The sequence below is a fragment of the Lucilia sericata genome, unplaced genomic scaffold, assembly GCF_015586225.1.
Source record: "Lucilia sericata isolate MDLA Ls3-8-SP2 unplaced genomic scaffold, ASM1558622v1 Contig001808F_arrow, whole genome shotgun sequence".
In the NCBI taxonomy this organism is placed as follows: domain Eukaryota; kingdom Metazoa; phylum Arthropoda; class Insecta; order Diptera; family Calliphoridae; genus Lucilia; species Lucilia sericata.
Genome location: NW_023995707.1, coordinates 15,208 through 33,742, shown reverse-complemented (window position 1 = coordinate 33,742; position 18,535 = coordinate 15,208). Strand labels below are relative to the sequence as shown.

Genomic DNA, 18,535 nt, shown 5'->3' with positions numbered 1-18,535 from the left:
AATAATGGAACGATTTTAACCATTTTCAATAGGCTTGTGTCAAAAGAAAAGCATGTGCGAAATTTCATCAAATTATCTTGAAAATTGCGACCTTTAGAGTGCACACAGACAAACAGATAGAAGGACGGACATAGCTAAATCGACTAAGAAAGTGATTCTGAGCCAATTGTTATACATTAAGGTGGGTGTAGGACCAATATTTTTGGGTGTTACAAACATCAGCACAAACCCATAATACCGTATAGTTGTGTAGAGTATAAAAACCAACAAAGAAAATTTAAAAAAAAAATTATTTTAAGTGTAGATTTCTGAAATACGTAAAAGATGTAGATGTAAACTGAATTTATGCAAGTTAAAGGCATTGAATGTAAACTAACTACATATGTATCATGATCAAATAAGCCAGATGTTAAACACATACAAACAAACTCTATATAGTATAGTTGAGAAATATGCCAATTATCTCATTTTATAATTTTATGCTAGAGGTCTTTAATCTGTCTTTCAACATTCAATTCGTTTGTCAAACCACCAGCAGGTTGCCTAAGGAGGCAGAACTTAAAGCTGCAAGTATTCTCAACAATCATTTTTTACCGTCTTTTTTCTACTCCTCTGTCCGCAATTCAACATGTTGCTTAAGTGTTTGTTGTCAACATGTAGCCTGCAGAAACCTTTTAGTTTTTTTATATTGTTTTAACCTACTTCTAGTGTAAATAAAAAATAATGTATTTTTACACTTTTATTTGGAGTGCAATTCAGTTTGATTTTTTCTATATTCCTATTTTTCACGATTTTTGTTTTTTTTTGTTTCTATTCCTGCATTTATGCTATCTATTTTCACTTTAGTTTTTTTTATTGAAATTTAATACAAGTGTCATTGAAAATATTTTCAAGTTTGATTTAGTTTATTCAGTATTTGAATTTTTCTATTCATTTTCCGTTTTTTTATGCATTTTAAATATTTGCATTATTTATTTCACTTTATTTCATTTGTTCAGGTTTCATTTTCTTCATATTTTTAAACAAAACGAAAATTTATTGAAATATGAAATTCATTTATTTATTTTTAAGGGCATGAATTTTAAATGGATTTTTTTTGTGTGGTTTAATTTAGTTTTAATAAATCTATAACAACAATTTCTGATTGGAAAAAATAATATTTCGTTTTGTTTTAATATTTTTGTGAAAAAAATTACAATAGTTTACAAATAGTTTTTTTATACTCTACAACACTATAGTGGAGAGGGTATTATGCGTTTGTGTTTATGTTTGTAACGCACAAAAATATTGGTCCTACATCCACCTTAACGTAACCTATCGACTCAGCATCACTTTCTGAATCAATTAAGACATGTCCGTCCGTCCGTCCGTCTGTCCGGCTGGCTGTTCATGTAAACCTTGTGCGCAAGGTACAGTCCACAATTTTCAAAATATTTTGATTAAATTTGGACCATATGCGCACAAGGACGATCTCTTCTGAAAATGGTTAAAATCGGTCCATTATTTAACCTAGCCCCCATACCACCAAACCTTCCTATTTGGGGTTCTTAACTCTTCGTCAAATATACTACTATCTCTCCAAAAGTAGGCATAAACGACCATGGAGATTTTTTTTTTTTGACCCTAGCCCCCATACAAACCCCCTTTAAAAAATATCTTAAACGTCCAAAAATTGACTTATAACCATTAGTATCGCGCTGAAATTCAGCATAACTAACTTTAATATAAAAATAACTCCCTCCTACCAATTTATTGGGGATCGGCCCATATTTGACCCTAATTCAGATATAAAGCCTCTTTTACGAATTTTGTTTTTCATCAATAAATTACTTAATCGATATATCGAAATTAAGGTAAAATTCAACATAAAAGTTTCTTTATGAAAAATAATTTTCCAAATATACTCATGGTCTTGGGTATCATATAGTCGGCCACGCCCGACAATACTTTCCTACTTGTTTATTCATTTGTTGGTGGTTGTAAATATTTATTGTGGTATATTTTAGACTGTTTAAATGAAAGTGAAATATTAAAAAAAAAAATCTCACAAAAAAGAAAACCACTTTATATAGTCCAAAAGTTTGGTCAAATATTGGAGAATTTATATTAAATTAAAATGTATGAAATTCAATTTGATAATTTAGTTGTCTTTTATAGAAAACTATCGACTAAAATTTTGTAGAAAATAGTTATGATAAATTTTCGATAAATTCTCTATAAAAAATTTCTGATATCGAAAAATATTCTTTAGAAAATTTCAGTTATAAATATATTTTCTATATAAAATTTCAATTATATAGAAAATTCTTGTTATTGAATCATTTACTATAGAAAAACCTAAACGCTTCACAAAATCAGCAACAACTAAAAAAGTTATAACAAAAAGTTTTATAAATTAAAATACTATAACTACTATAAATGAATTAAATAAAAATATACAATTCACAGCCTTTTAATGCTTTTAAAATGAGCTAAATTTTGGGTTTTTAAAAACAATAACAAAAATATGATAATAATTTAATAATAAAAAAAAACTTTGCAAATATTTAACCCTAAATTAAAACAAAAGAAAAATTATAAAATTTGGAAAAAAACATCTACACACATATACAGAAAAATTTATACAAATTTAAATTGAATATTATGAAAATAAATGAATGATTTTATCATATTATAATTAATTAACTAATTAATAGTTAAAATTTATTGCTGGCGAAACCTTATTTTCGTAGTTGATTATTTTTAATTTTGTTTTATTTTTTGTTTGTAGTTATTGATTTAAATCCGTTTAGGGTTTTTTTTTTTAATTTAGTTTAATCACTATTTGTAATTTACAAAATCTAAGCAAAAAATAACCAAATCTAACGTCTATAATGATACATATTATAACCCATAGGTGTGCTGCCCATGGCACGTTCGGTTGCCTTTTCGATACTGGCATGAACGCACCGATAACAGCACACATAGGCCAAACATCACTTGAAGAGTATGCGGCGAAACGCTCGCCGAAAGTCCTTGTTGAAAATGGTATAGATGGCCGGATTGAGTGCTGAATTCATGTAGCCGAGCCAAAAGGCAATGGCAAACGCCGAATCGGGTATATGACAATGAGTCGAGCACGCTGGCATTAGAATGTAGAGAAAAAAGAAAGGCAGCCAGCAGGCAATAAAGGAACCCATTATTAGACCCAATATTAGGGTGGCTCGCTTCTCTTTTTTCCGTGCTATACGCCGTTTCTCCTTTTCGGGATCGCGGGGCTTTTGTACTTTCGGTATGGCAGGTTCGAGTTCGGCTTTAACGATCTCAGCGTTTTGTTTCGGCACATCCTTAACCGTCACCGTTTTCGATTCATTTTGTCTTCGGTTATTGTTGGACTTGCGACCAAATATTGGCTGACATAAACGAAATTTTAAAGGTTTTACGACCGCACAACGACTTACAACTCCAGAATCTGAACTTGATGGATCAAATTCACTTACCATATCAGGATCGACGCCTACCGACAGGGCTCGACAACGTCCCGCCAATGGTGAGACCTTCAGTTCGTTCGCATTGGAGGCCGTCAGCGTTGTAGTGGTGGTAGTCGTCGTCGTTACACTACCATTGTTGTTATTTAAAGCAATTGCTGTCGTTGTCGTTGTGCTGTTATTATTGGCAGCCATTGATGGTGGCACGGGTACATTTAAGGCCCCATGACCCGTTGTTATTGTACTCACTTTTAGGGTTTCTTTACAATTCGCTGATGCACTTAAATTACTTGGTATGTCTACATTATTGGAGGGCAGGAGACCCATATTACTACTACAACTACTATTGGGATAAACAAGGGGATGCGGTTCCATTTCCGCTGCCTCGGAGGTGGAAATGTCTGATGCTAAATCGCAGGTTACAGTTGGTATTTGCATTGGTAGTGCTCCGGCACTATTCGGTGGTGTTTCGATTGTGGCTATTTGGTGTTGTTGGTGTTTTTGCAGTGCACCCGCACTCGAGGATGGCATTGGTATGGTACCTTTTTTATTGGCGGTGGTAAAGCTGGTAACCTGTAATTGTTAAAAGAGAGAGAGAAAGAGAAAACAATTTGATTATTTCATTATACTTGTGTGTTTAGTTGCTTAAACGTTATTTTTAAAAATGATTTAAAAGAAAATGACAATTTAATTACATTTTCCTGGCAGCCATCTATTACATGTGTGTTATTTACATGCAAATTATTTGCTGATTCATGTTTACACTCATGTGTTTTTTTCTTCTTTGTGTACGGGGAAAAAACTGCACAAGAGACAACTTCAGTGCAGCACAATATGAACAGATATAATGGGCCATCTTCTACGTACTTATTTGGTCAGGAAGTTGAACAATGTTACGAAAAAAATAGTTATCGTTTTTACCAATTTCTTTCTGTACAATTGAAATCAATTCCTTTTCAATTTCCTGCCAACAATTTGACAATTATTGAGCCATCAGTTGTTAATCTTAATGATGAGATGAATACGATGAATGGCTACATATAGTATATAGAAGCATCAAATTTCCATTTGTATTGAAAAATGTGACGACAATAGTTGGAAATTTACAGTAAAGAAGAAATATCTAGGTATGTGGAAGACTATGACATTGTTGGGCATTGGCGAAATCAGAATGAATAAGTTTTTTTTATCAAATTAGTTAAAAGGCGCTGAAAAATATTCAAATTTTGATGATTTTTGAAGAACATTTTAGTGAAAATTTCACAGTGGTAAATGAGATTAAATTCTTTTATATTAAAAAAAACTGGAAATGAGTACTTAATTCAGGAAAAATATTAAATTGCCATTTTTTTAACTTTAACCAGAAAATATGTCTTTTGGCGAAAAAGTTTTATTTCTTTTATGTAAAAATCTGATTTATGAGAAAATATTGTTTTTTGGTCATTTACATCATAATAATAACAATTTAAGCGGAAACCAACAATTTCTTAAAATTCTCCATAAATATTCAAGATTTTGTTAAACACATTTAATGTAATTCACATGTAAAATCCTGTTAGATAAATTTAAGAACATTTCTTGCAATTCTTCATAAATTTACAACACCTATTGAACTCTTCTAATGAAATCGACTTGTAATATCCTATTTGATAAATTTAAGAAAATTTTCTCTTTAAGATTATCTTACAAAGTAATGCACCAAAACAGTCCCATTCATCAATATTTTTATTCAACATTTATTACTTTTTTTCATTTTGTTTTAAGATTGAAGAGGAATAAATGCAGATTAAAAACTCGTGTAATGCACACGTGACAATAAATTTAATACATCCCATATGCCATGCGATTCCAATCAATTTTACTTAACTCATTTCCCACGTATATCCCGTACAACATGTACAGCGTGTATTTACATTTAAACAGTGAAGAGCAAAATTTTAGATGAAAGTCTAAGTAGAATGAATTGAAAAAAAAAATTTCAAATACTTTGTGGGAACATTCATTCACTTGATCTAATTTAATAATTTGTCTCAATACAATTTGTATTTAAATGCAATAGTTTTTGTTTGTCACTGTTAATATATGTACGTCTTCATGTTCAATGTCTTGTAGTTTTGTTTGTGGTATGTACATATGTACGAGTGTGTGTATGTTTCTGTTGTAATCTGTCAATACCTTGAAATCTGTTAGCTTGTTTAAGATGGAACGAGTAGAACAAATTTTTACAAAAATTGTATGCGTACTTGTATTTGTGTAATTGTTTTTTTTACAATTCGGCAATTTGTTGTTGTTTTTCTCTGTCAAACATTTATTAATCAAGAATTTTATTTACTTTTTTTTGCTCATGTTTCTTTTGTAGGAATAAATGAAGAACTTGTAGGAAAATCAACGATTAAATAAATAAATAAATGACTGAACCTACATACATATATGCGAGCAATAACAGAGATGTTTGAGGTTCGATATCTTGAAATGTAGTTTCCGTTTTATACATTATACTAGCTATACCCAGTGTGCTTTGCTACCATCTTTAACTCTAACTGCTCTAACAGTTTTCTAGATATACGAATTTTTATATTTAATTCATATGTTTCAAATATTACCCAAATGCTCATATAAGTGTAGAGTTCTTCGTGCAGAATTTAATATTCTAGCTGTAATAGTTTTCCAGATATACTTACTTCATATGGGAGGTACAGGATCCCCTAATAAAAGTCCGCCCATTTTTCTCCGAAATGTTTAAATGTATGTTAAAATTCTTCGTACAAAATTTGTAGATTCTAGCTGCAATAGTTTCCTAGATAAACGAATTTTTGAATTTAATTTATATGGGAAGTACCACGCCCCTAAAATCTAGTCCGCTAATTTATTACCCAAATGTTTCCACGGATGTCACAATAGTACGTGGAAAATTTTAGCTCTAATAGTTCCTCAGATATAGAAATTTTTGTATTCAATGGAAGGTGTCAAGGCGCCCTTATGCAAGTCCTCCCAATTTCTCCTAAATATTCCCATAGATGTTAAAGGTCAATTTTAGGATTTCATCTACAATAGTTTTCCAGGTAAATGAATTTTAGGTGAACCACCCCCCTTATTTCTAGTTTGCCCAATTTCTGTTCTAAGCATTCATGTTGATAATAAAGTGTCTCCGAAATAAATGAAGACTCTAGCTGTTATATTTTCTCAGATATAGTTTAATATTTTCTTTATATGGGAAATGCCACGACCATTATAGCTAGACCTTATGTGCCCATTTAGCTGTCTATAAAGTCCAAACAAACATACAAATACACATTCATTTTTATATATACTGGTAGATAGATAAAAGTTAGTTAAGTTGAACTTAATCGTGATACTAATGAATTTTTGAAGAGATACTGGTATATTTCATGTAGTTATAAGCTAACGAGTCTAAATCGGGAGGTTCCTTTGTATGGGAGCTAGGTGAAATACAGGTACAGGTAGCAGGACGTACATGGCTGAATAGACTTTGAAAGTGATTCAGAGTCAATCGGTATATTTTAAGACAAACGCAAAATTCCCTTCCCACTATGATATAGAGTATAATTGCAGAATTGTTGCCACATATTTCGAAGAAATAAGAACCCTTATGTTCCTCACAATTCTCCATATTTTCGATAAAATTTAAGAAATTTGATTTACAAATGGTACTGAGATCTGGATTTTCAATCGCTGCCAGAGAACTGAGGACATTTTCAAAAACTTAAATTGTATTTTTTCCCTTATTCACTATAGCAATTGTTTGAGAGGTGTGTCTACAAAAAAGTTGCCCACGGGACACTCTATTAGATATTGGTATACTTTAAAATGTTACTTCTGCGCGTTAGAAACTTATTAAGGTTTCATTACATATAGTCTAAATATAATATAAATTAAACCTTTTAAACCAAAGTTGATTAAGAGGAACCATTTAAACATATTAAGTCCGCAATAAAATATTTTGTTTGAATAAATGCGTACTATTAAGTTTTTTTCTATTTACTCATTACACCAAATATACATATATGTATGTATATAATACTCATACACAACCAATTTTAATTTTTAGAAAAAATCAATTAAATTTTTAAATTGGTTTCTAAACTCAACTACTTCAAGCAATGTAGTCATGCATCCTCATCATCTACTCAGCAATGACTTGCCAATATTAAAATGTGCCAAACAAAAAAAGAAAAATACGAAAAAAACAACACTTGAGTAGATACTCCATTTACCTCTTCAAATACATAATGAAAGTCAAGTGGAAACAAAAAAAAAAAAAAAACGTTTTTTTAACTACTAAGAGTTTTTTTCCATTTATAGTTTAAATCCATAGAGAGAGATAAACAAATAAAGTTTTATATGGAAATTTTAGTGAAAAGTAAAAAAAAAACTTTGACAAGTAAAATGCAATTGCAATGGCAACAAATACGACATTCGACTATTAAACACTTGTGTGACAAAGTGTGGCAAAAGTTAAATGAAACTGTGATAAAAATTTGTAACATACGAATTAAACAAACCACCAGTGATAAATTTGATTATATCGAATTATATATAGCCTTCGCAATAATATTTTTTTTATTAAATAACAATAATGTTTTTGAGATATGAGTTTATTCCAAATAATGATATTTTTGAACATACATATTTTCGGACGTTATGAATATCAAAAGAAAATTTGCTGAAGTACTACTCGAGCTATCTAATCTCTTGCCATAGTAGCCCCGTTGCGAAATGACAGGCAGCATGGCATCAATCCCAATGCATCATTCTCCGACTAGGACACTACCCCAACATCAGGTGAAATCAATAATCCGGTAAACCGGAGGGTGACCACCCTTATGATGCCATGAAAGATTGCATTATTTAAAATGCAATCCCCATCAACTAATGGCCCATTCTAGCGCATTCCTTAACCTTTTAAAGTCCGCGCAACCACAATACTAAGATGGCTCTGTTGATTCGGCAACAGCACCCAGAGACGTATTTGGTAGTCCGAAATACCCAGCCAACAAATCGGGATCCCTCTTTATGTCAGATAATATGACAAAGGATGTAGGAATTTTCAAAGTTAAATCGAACCCAATTTTCCCCGGGATATTGCAATAACACCAAGATGGAGATTTCACCAAGGTAACATGCCCCCGGGGGGATGAAGTAAGTAAAGTCTGAAAAGCGGAAATGTCCACATGAAGAGAATGCATTAACATTGTACCAATAAACAACTGAGGAACAAGTTTTAAATATGTGCAAATGTGAAAATGTTTAATACAATGTACACAGAAAAATCAGTTACAGTTGCAACAAACAAATTTATATTCAATGTAATGATTCGTTGTTATTTGCATATAAAAATAAAGCTTTAATTGATCAAAATAAAATTAAACTAGATTTTCTATTAAATTTTCTTCACCAGAGTCATGATGCTTAGTGGTTGTAATTGTTCTCATAACGAAATTGTTTTCTCAGTGTATACAATGTGAGCAAGAATACTTACAGAATAAATTTAAATTCAATGACAACATTTGTTGCAAATACCACAAGCAATTAACGTTGCACAAACATTCGTTAAACACACACACACTCACATACATGCAAACACAAATTCAGATATACATACATATGTAAGTATGTGTGTACATTAGGAGGAGCCACGAAATGTTGGTTGCAGATGTTTCCACCGATATTAAAATTTTGATCATTCTATGTTACTATTTTCCAAAATTTGTGTGCAGGCATCAATATTTGGTGAGCTGGATCAAAGGATAAAAAGGTGCTTCGGTCTATTATTTCACCTAACTTAGAATGAACCTAGCATTAATTTTCAGGTGGAAACATCAGTACCATTAATTCACCAAACAAACGGGGCCTATCTAATGTTCAACTAACTATGCAACAAGCAGAACTGCGGTGGAAGATAATAGATTTATAAAAAAAACAGTGAGTAGGGAGTGCTACCCCTTTTAATTGGTTCATCTTTAGGCGACCCTGATTTGAAGTGCTATTTAAGTATACATACATAAATACTTTGTGGGAGAAAATGATTGCTATGACAACTCGAAATGTTATCATAAGATATATGAAACATTTTCTTGATTTTGCTCATAATTAAGTATAAATATTTATGTTTGAATTTTTTTTATTTTTTGTTGAGATAAAAAACTTGTATTTTGTTTGAAAATTTCGTAAGTTCAAAAAGGTTTTCTCTACGAATGAAGAATTAGTCTCCTTTGTCTTCATAGACTACAGCTAGATAATCCGGTATCGGTCATTATTAGTAACTGCAAATTTGGTAACCATGCTAGATGCATTGGTCTTCGATATAATGAATTCTGCAGAAGTTGTCAGAATGGCAATGAAGAGGTAGCCTAACTTACCTAACTGTCCAGCCCTGAAAACGACTATAAAGCGAACTCAAGGGTCAACCTACTTCAACGATCTATCTATTGCATTTTTAATCTATGTACGTCTTAATTCAATGACATAGTCATCGTTTCTTCTCTCTCCTTCCATTGAAATTTTGAATATGCCATGAACTTTGAATTCGAACTATTCACTAGACGTAATCTTCATACTACGTCTCTATTCAATGACATGTTCATCGTTTCTTCACTCTCTTTTCTTTTCCGTCTCTACTAACTCTGTTTCCACTACCTCTATTTTTCTTTTTACAAACGGATCTACTTTGGTACCAAGTATTGCAGCATCAGATGTTCGATGCGCAGCAACCTTTAAACAGTCGTAATTATTTTTTAAACGCTTTTAGGCTTGTGTTTGTTGTCTGGCTTTCGGCAGTTTTGTGTCTCGCTCACACTGGTGTAGTGTATTACTTAATATAACTGTTCGTATCACCTCAAGTGATGTTATGTTTTATTGCTGTAGACCAGAAAATACTCAAACGTTTATATTCTGGTCAACCGTTTATACCTTTAAAAGTCAACCGTTAAATGATCTCCACAATTAAAACTCTCCAACTTTACTGGTGGAGTATCATTAAAAACTAACTAACTAACTACCTAACTAAGTAACTAACTAACTAACTACTAACTAACTAACTAACTAACTAACTACTACTAACTAACTAACTACTAACTAACTACTAACTAACTAACTAACTAACTAACTAACTACTAACTAACTAACTAACTAACTACTAACTAACTACTAACTAACTAACTAACTAACTAACTAACTAACTAACTACTAACTAACTAACTAACTAACTAACTAACTAACTAACTAACTAACTAACTAACTAACTAACTAACTAACTAACTAACTAACTAACTAACTAACTAACTAACTAACTAACTAACTAACTAACTAACTAACTAACTAACTACTAACTAACTAACTAACTAACTAACTAACTAACTAACTAACTAACTAACTAACTAACTAACTAACTAACTAACTAACTAACTACTAACTAACTACTAACTAACTAACTAACTAACTAACTAACTAACTAACTAACTAACTAACTAACTAACTAACTAACTAACTAACTAACTAACTAACTAACTAACTAACTAACTAACTAACTAACTAACTAACTAACTAACTAACTAACTAACTAACTAACTAACTAACTAACTAACTAACTAACTAACTAACTACTAACTAACTAACTAACTAACTAACTAACTAACTACTAACTAACTAACTAACTAACTAACTAACTAACTAACTAACTAACTAACTAACTAACTAACTAACTAACTAACTAACTTAACTAACTAACTAACTAACTAACTAACTAACTAACTAACTAACTAACTAACTAACTAACTAACTAACTAACTAACTAACTAACTAACTAACTAACTAACTAACTAACTAACTAACTAACTAACTACTAACTAACTAACTAACTAACTAACTAACTACTAACTAACTAACTAACTAACTAACTAACTAACTAACTAACTAACTACTAACTAACTAACTAACTAACTACTAACTAACTAACTAACTAACTAACTAACTAACTAACTAACTAACTAACTAACTAACTAACTAACTAACTAACTAACTAACTAACTAACTAACTAACTAACTAACTACTAACTAACTAACTAACTAACTAACTAACTAACTAACTAACTAACTAACTACTAACTAACTAACTAACTAACTACACTAACTAACTAACTAACTAACTAACTAACTAACTAACTAACTAACTAACTAACTAACTAACTAACTAACTAACTAACTAACTAACTAACTAACTAACTAACTAACTAACTAACTAACTAACTACTACTACAACTAACTACTAACTAACTAACTAACTACTAACTAACTAACTAACTAACTAACTAACTACTAACTAACTAACTAACTAACAAACTAACTAACTAACTAACTACTACCTACCTACCTAACTAATTAACTTACTAACTAACTAACTAACTAAAGTTTGTTACAAACTATGTATAATTTTGAGAAATACTTGGAAACATGAAAATTTTTTTGGTCACCTCCTTTGTATTCTTAATACACATTGCAAGTTTATGTAAACATACATTTTCAATGATATAATGATAATTTAAACTATGTGCAAAAGGATGTGTGTGAATATTCAAATACTATGAACATGTTGCAAGAATCTATGCGTACGAAATGCTTGAGCATATCTAATGATAGATTGAACAGTTCAAATGCATACAAAACACAAATATTTAAAACAGAATAGCAGAATACATTCAAAAAAGACCAAGAGAAATGTCTGCCCACACGCATGCAAAACAGTCATAAGAAATTTAATTAAGCATTACGAACATTTGTCGATATAATTTCTAGGGATATTGGTGTAAGTCTATGCTGCTTGATGGTAATATGAATAAAATTTATCGAGATGAAAGAAAAAAATTACATCAGCCACATTACTTGTAGCACTAAATACTACGCATACTACAAGAATGTTCATATTCAAGAAGCAATTTAAAATTTGAAATTAAATTCTTTGTAAACTCATGCATTCTTCTCATAAAATATTCAGTCGAAATCCATTTGATGTAGTTTTCATATAGTATAACAATCTATTGGCTTTTCGATTGCATTGTATTTTTGTAATTACTTAAAAACAAGAACAAAAACAACATGTAAGAAAGTATAGTCGGTCGTGTGCTACACTAATTATATTTAAAAGTGATTTTCGGAGGGAATAGAAGTTTGTGTTTCTTTCTCCACATGTCCCCATTTACTTATCACGTATGTATATCTTTTTGAGAGATCGAGTACAATTTTAAAGGAACTTTTGAACTTTGAAGGCTAATTGGGATATCATTGAAGTGGGAATTAAGACATTATTCAAGTGGTAATGATCCGAATGGTACAATTTGGGTTTGGAACCTTTAGTATTAGCACAAAAGGTTAATCAATTCCACTATTTTGTGGTGTAGGGTATAAAAATAATAAATAGTACTGCAGCCCAACCATTTCTATTGTTTAATTCATAAAATTAAAAAGTTTTTCTTTTCTTTTTTTGCATTCGCTTTTGCTTTAAAAGTACCAATAACAATGGATAGCTGGCTGATCTAGCTAGCAACCATCCTTTTCAACAGCAACATCATCATGCTCTTCATTATTGCCACCAACCACTTTTTTATTATTCAAGTAGACACTTTAAAAGTGTAAAACTGTTTTTACAGTTTTTTTCTTTTTCGAAATGTTGACGATGGTCATTGTTGTTAAATTCAAGACTATAAAAATTTATACCAACAATCGATTCTTTTCTTTAGTCAAATGCTTTTCTATGGTTTGACTCTTTCAGGAATGAATGAACAAATGAGTGAAGGAAAGAATGAATGAGTGAATAAATGTTAAGTTGTCGACAACAAATAAAAACTATCTAAACTACTTTGCTCTATTTGAAGTATTTTTTCTTTCCTTCAATTTTTTTACAGTATTTTGTTGAATTGAAATTAAAAAGTAAAATAATAAGGAAAAAAAAGAAGGAAACTTTTTCATTAAAAGAGATTGCGATAAATTGATTAAAAGTTTTATACCAGAGCATTCTCGTTTATTATGAGAAAAACACAAAACTATTTCTGTTATTTTTCCTATACGTATAACACTGCAACAACAACAACAATAACTACATTCAACTGACAACTCCAATGCTAACTATGAACAGACTTGTAAAGTTCAGGTCTAATGTTCGTGGTCAAGACAGGCACATTAATGACTCCTGTTAAGTATTAAACTTAAAACCCACCTGAATAAATGATGGAGGAAAGGGACAAAAAACAAACAAATAAATGAATGAATGGCTAGTAAAGGTAAAAGTTTTATTTGTAAATTTTTAAGGAAATTGATGTTGAAGAAAAACATAGCAAGGAACTTAACAAGACAATAAACGTAGTAGTGGTGATGAGATGAACAATAGGGAACAATTAAAAATTCTTAAAAAAAAAAAAAATATTGGAAATTATCGATTTTCTTGTCACTTGTTTATGTTAAATAGATTTTAAATTAAAAGTTTGCAATACAAGTTTTATTTTTAATTTCAAGTATATGACCAAAAAATATCAAAACAATAACTGTCAGTTTTTATTTTTAATAAAGAAGACCATTAGTGCACGTGGCTGAGTTATATGCTTCTTGTTGTAGGCAGTATTGTCAATTATAACAACTAAATAATTAGATAACTTACGTTTCAAAAAGGAACAGGTCATTTCGTATTGATGCTGAGGTTTAATCGACTGAGAATGACTTTCTTAGTCGATAAAGAAATGTCCGTCCGGCTGTCCATGTACAGGCCGCAATTTTCAAGATGTTTTGATGAAAATTGGACCATACATGTTTTTCGGTAATAAGACGTAACCTAGGATCTTCCCTATACAATCGGATCTTCCGATTTGGACTTTTTCTTTCATTTCAGTTCATATAAATGACACCTAGCCTAATGCAACGACATTTGATTCTAAGTCTCTTATTTTTTTTTGTGGCTTGAATAATTTCTGCTACTTAAATATGCAAAAAATAAAAATTAAACAAAAGTGAACAAAAAACTTCTACTCACCTGTTCGTTGTTTGTTTTGCGCGGATGTTTTTTAATGCCGCGTCTCGCACGCGCCTTGGCGGCAAAATAAATTCGTATATAAACGAAAACCATTATACAGCTGGGAATGTAAAAGGAACCCAAAGCAGAATACAATACATAGCCAATATCTTCACTAAGCTGTAAGAGAGAAGAAAATGAAAGGGAAAAGAAATAAGTGAAATGTTATTAAAATTTATTTCATAAATTTTATATGAGCTTTTATAATTTTTTTTTTGGTTGCTTCTACCCTGATACAGTATCTTAAAATATTTATTTTCTACATCTATATTCGTTTCTTTTTTCTGGCAGATTTTTTGGTGCTAGTATTTTTTAATATTAAGTTTATTTCTTGACAGTTTCAGGCTGCAAGTAAATTAAATTTAACTTAATTCTTTCCTTGTGTTTAAATTCTTTGCCACTTTTCATAGCTTTTGGGGGATTTTAAGGATACTATATTTAAATTTTGTTTCTTTAATATCAAGATGGTTATTTTTTTCCTAATGGTGGGCTGTGTAGTTGTTGTTGCTATCTTGCTGGTGAGTTTGGTGTAATAAAAATAAGAGATGTTTTATTACTTCCGTTTCCGCTTTAAATGTTTGTGTTTATTCATGTGTAATTCTATGTTTATTTAAGGAATTATATTAAAAAAAGAGGTCATTTTGGATTTTCTTGGTGGGCTTAACAATTTAAAAAGCTAGCAATAAAATTTAAACAGTCTGCAAATAAAACTTTTAGTATTCATTATGAATAATGATGTTGAATTTAACTTTTTGGACGGTTATTGTTGGAAATACTGTTTAATACATATACTATGTATGTGTGTTTGTATTTTGTTGTATTTAAACTTTTGAAATAGTTAAAAGGTACTTCGTCCATAAAGCTACTATATTAGCTAATTAATTTAATGTTCCACCATATTTTGTAAAACACGAAGGCGTATGATTGTTATTTATAAAGCTATATGTATGATATCAATCATACGCCTCGTATAACATGAATATTTATTGTACGAGGCGTATAATTGATATCATGCATACAGTTTTATTAATAACAATCATACGTCCTGCTAGTAAAGGTAAATTTTAAATAGATAAATACATTTTTCTAAAAGTACTAATCTTTAATCCTCAGAAAACTTAACTTCATATGTGCTAAGTTCGGACTTAACTTCCTCTAGCTTCCTTACTCTTGTAGCAAGTACATTCGTTCTGCGTATGTTGTTATTAATAAAGTTATATGCATGATATCAATCATAATCCTAGTATAATATGAATATTTATTGTACGAGGCGTATGATTGATATCATGCATACAGTTTTATTAATAACAATCATACGTCCTGCTAGTAAAGGTAAATTTTAAATAGATACATACATTTTTCTAAAAGTACTAATCTTTAGTCCTCAGAATACTTAACTTCATATGTGGTAAGTTCGGACTTAACTTCCTCGAGCTTCCTACCTCTTGTAGCAAGTAAATTCGTTCTTTCGGTGATACCAAAGTAAATATTTCATTAATTACTTTCCTACCTTTTATTGACTAGTTCATAGACTAGTATATACTACGATATACTATTGATTAGTCCATGAATTAGGCTAGAATATGGACGGCTTTACGGCCTGTTCTATTGACTAGTTCATTGACTTGCTTATGTATCAGGTTATTGACTAATTCACTGTTTAGGCTCCTATAATCGACCTTCTTTCAAAAAATGTATTTATATATTTCATGAGAGTCAAATGTGGACATAAAACTCCAATTATATAGTTCCAACTTCTGAAAATCATTTTAAACATGGTATAATTTGTATAGGATATCACACGGGTATGTTTGACAAAATTTTAATTACTATTTCTAATTAAACCACTTTAAAGATTTTATCTAGTTATTCATAACAATTTAGATAATTTTCAATTTAATCTAATTTATTTGAATACATTCACCATGCATTCTTTTAAAGAGGATACAAGAAGCAGTGAAATGAAAATAGAGGAAGAAAAGCGGAAGAAAGAAAGGTAATGATGATGCAGTCAACACAAAACCTTAAATGATGATGAAACAATTTATTTTCATTTCTATATTTACAACACTTTTATTTCACTTTATAAGTAATATGTACTTGTACTTAAAAGTGTGTGTGCGAGAAATGCAAGGACTCTTGTTAAACTAAAGAGGATAAATATTATATATAAGAATTTTCTATTTACTTTCTCGTTTTTTTTTTTCTTTTTTGACAAATTCAACATCTTAACCAGCATTGGGGTTTGAAAAGTTTTTGTTGAAGTAAGCTTAACTAACAAACACTAACTAACTTTATAAATCTCTGTCGTTTTTACTATTTCTTATCGTTTGTGTATATTTATTTTGGAATAAGTATTTTTACATATACATAGTATGTAGTTGCCTTTATATACAATTTATATTAATATAAAAAAAAAATTGAAAAATCATGTTAAGTTTATATTACAGTTGAATAAATGCTCCCTCCTTCTAACAGCCTTAGAGTCATCCCCTTAAATGTTTCCCTTTACTACAACCATAATAAGAAGATTATAAAGATTGATTTGCTTCCATATATTTTCTACATTTCACTAGTTTGTTTACAATTCAGAGAAAACTAGTACTATATCCTAGAACTCTGTTAGTTTTGATGTTGCTATTCACCAATATTTCGTTAACTATTCAAATGTGTTCAATGTCAGTTAGTTGCTTATACTATATTCTTATCGTATGTAGTTATAAATATTTTGTAGTTCTTGTCATCATTATTATTTTCTAAAGCTATCAAAAAGATTACAATATTTTTTTGCTACATATAATGTGTATTGTAGTTTTATATTTCACTTTTTGGTTTCGTATTAAATATTATGCATTTCTCTTTTTTTGTGGAAAAAGATGTGCAATGTACAAAATATTAAGTTAATAGTATCAGCAGCATTGTTGTTGGTAAGGATTTTCAAAAAATTAAGATTTGTAATGTAGTAAGTCTGATTTTGTGTTTAGTTGTGTTCGTGGAATTTTCTTTGAATAATAAATAATGTTATAATAGATTAAGTTTGCAACATAAATTAATACCAGCTATTGAAGAAAAACATTTTATAACAAAATAAACCCAGCAAAGACTTGACTTACACTAACACAACTAATTACCTTTCAATGACTACTACTACCGTCCACATTACTTTTATGTACTTTAATAATGACCAACATGAAATCATATCATATAGGTTTTCAGGCTCAGATATAATAACTAAGAAATGGTGGAACCACGAGACCGAGGTTCGTATATTGCAAGTACTTATTTAAGCACTTATTTGTAAGCGAGCGTGGTAAGAACTTCTCCAAAGCCAATGTATAATAATGAAAAGCGGTTTTATTATTTTTTTAACTTATTACTTTTCAGTGTAAGTATTTGGTGGAAGTTTTTTATAAACAAACATTCTACTACTTTCTACTCGAATAACAGAGCATAAATAGACGAGGTAAAAAATTTAGCTTCATACTAATATCATAGCCAAAACCAATAGTTGACCCACAGAGAGTCGTAGATTGTATTATTTGGCTAGATTCAACCCATAAGTTAGACGATTTCAACCAATTTTAATAGGCTTCGCCCTTCGGACCAAACCAGAAGTCTTACATGGACAGCCAGCCAGCAGGACAAAAATTAATTCTGAGCCGATTAAGACACTTAAGTCCGTCTGTCCGGTTGTATGTCCAATGTAAATTTGAAGGTGTCAATAAATACTCAAACACTTCCTGTTTTGATTTGGATATCGTAGATTCAGGTATGTACATATGAACTCCCCACAAAATAACTCCTTAAAACAAAAATGAAATAACTCCCTAAAAATTTGTTCAGAAAGCAAAAACAACGAAATTTGAGGATTAAATTCGTTTTTTTTGGCATTACTTCACATTTAAAATGGGGAGTTATTTCATTATGAAATAATTCCTCAAAATTCAAAAATGAAATAAAACCCTAAAAATATTTTTGGGAAGTTATTTCATTA

General features: G+C 30.2%; 1 protein-coding gene across 1 annotated transcript; it reads right to left on the bottom strand.

The window, feature by feature from the left end:
• Positions 1-2,714: 2,714 nt before the first annotated feature.
• LOC119612706 (alpha-2B adrenergic receptor) lies at positions 2,715-14,661 on the bottom strand (the record flags this gene model as incomplete). The annotated part of the gene is made up of 3 exons (XM_037968552.1): positions 2,715-3,392; positions 3,480-4,040; positions 14,503-14,661. Coding segments are annotated over 3 exons (1,137 nt in total), but the record flags the coding sequence as incomplete, so codon positions are not given.
• Positions 14,662-18,535: the final 3,874 nt, after the last annotated feature.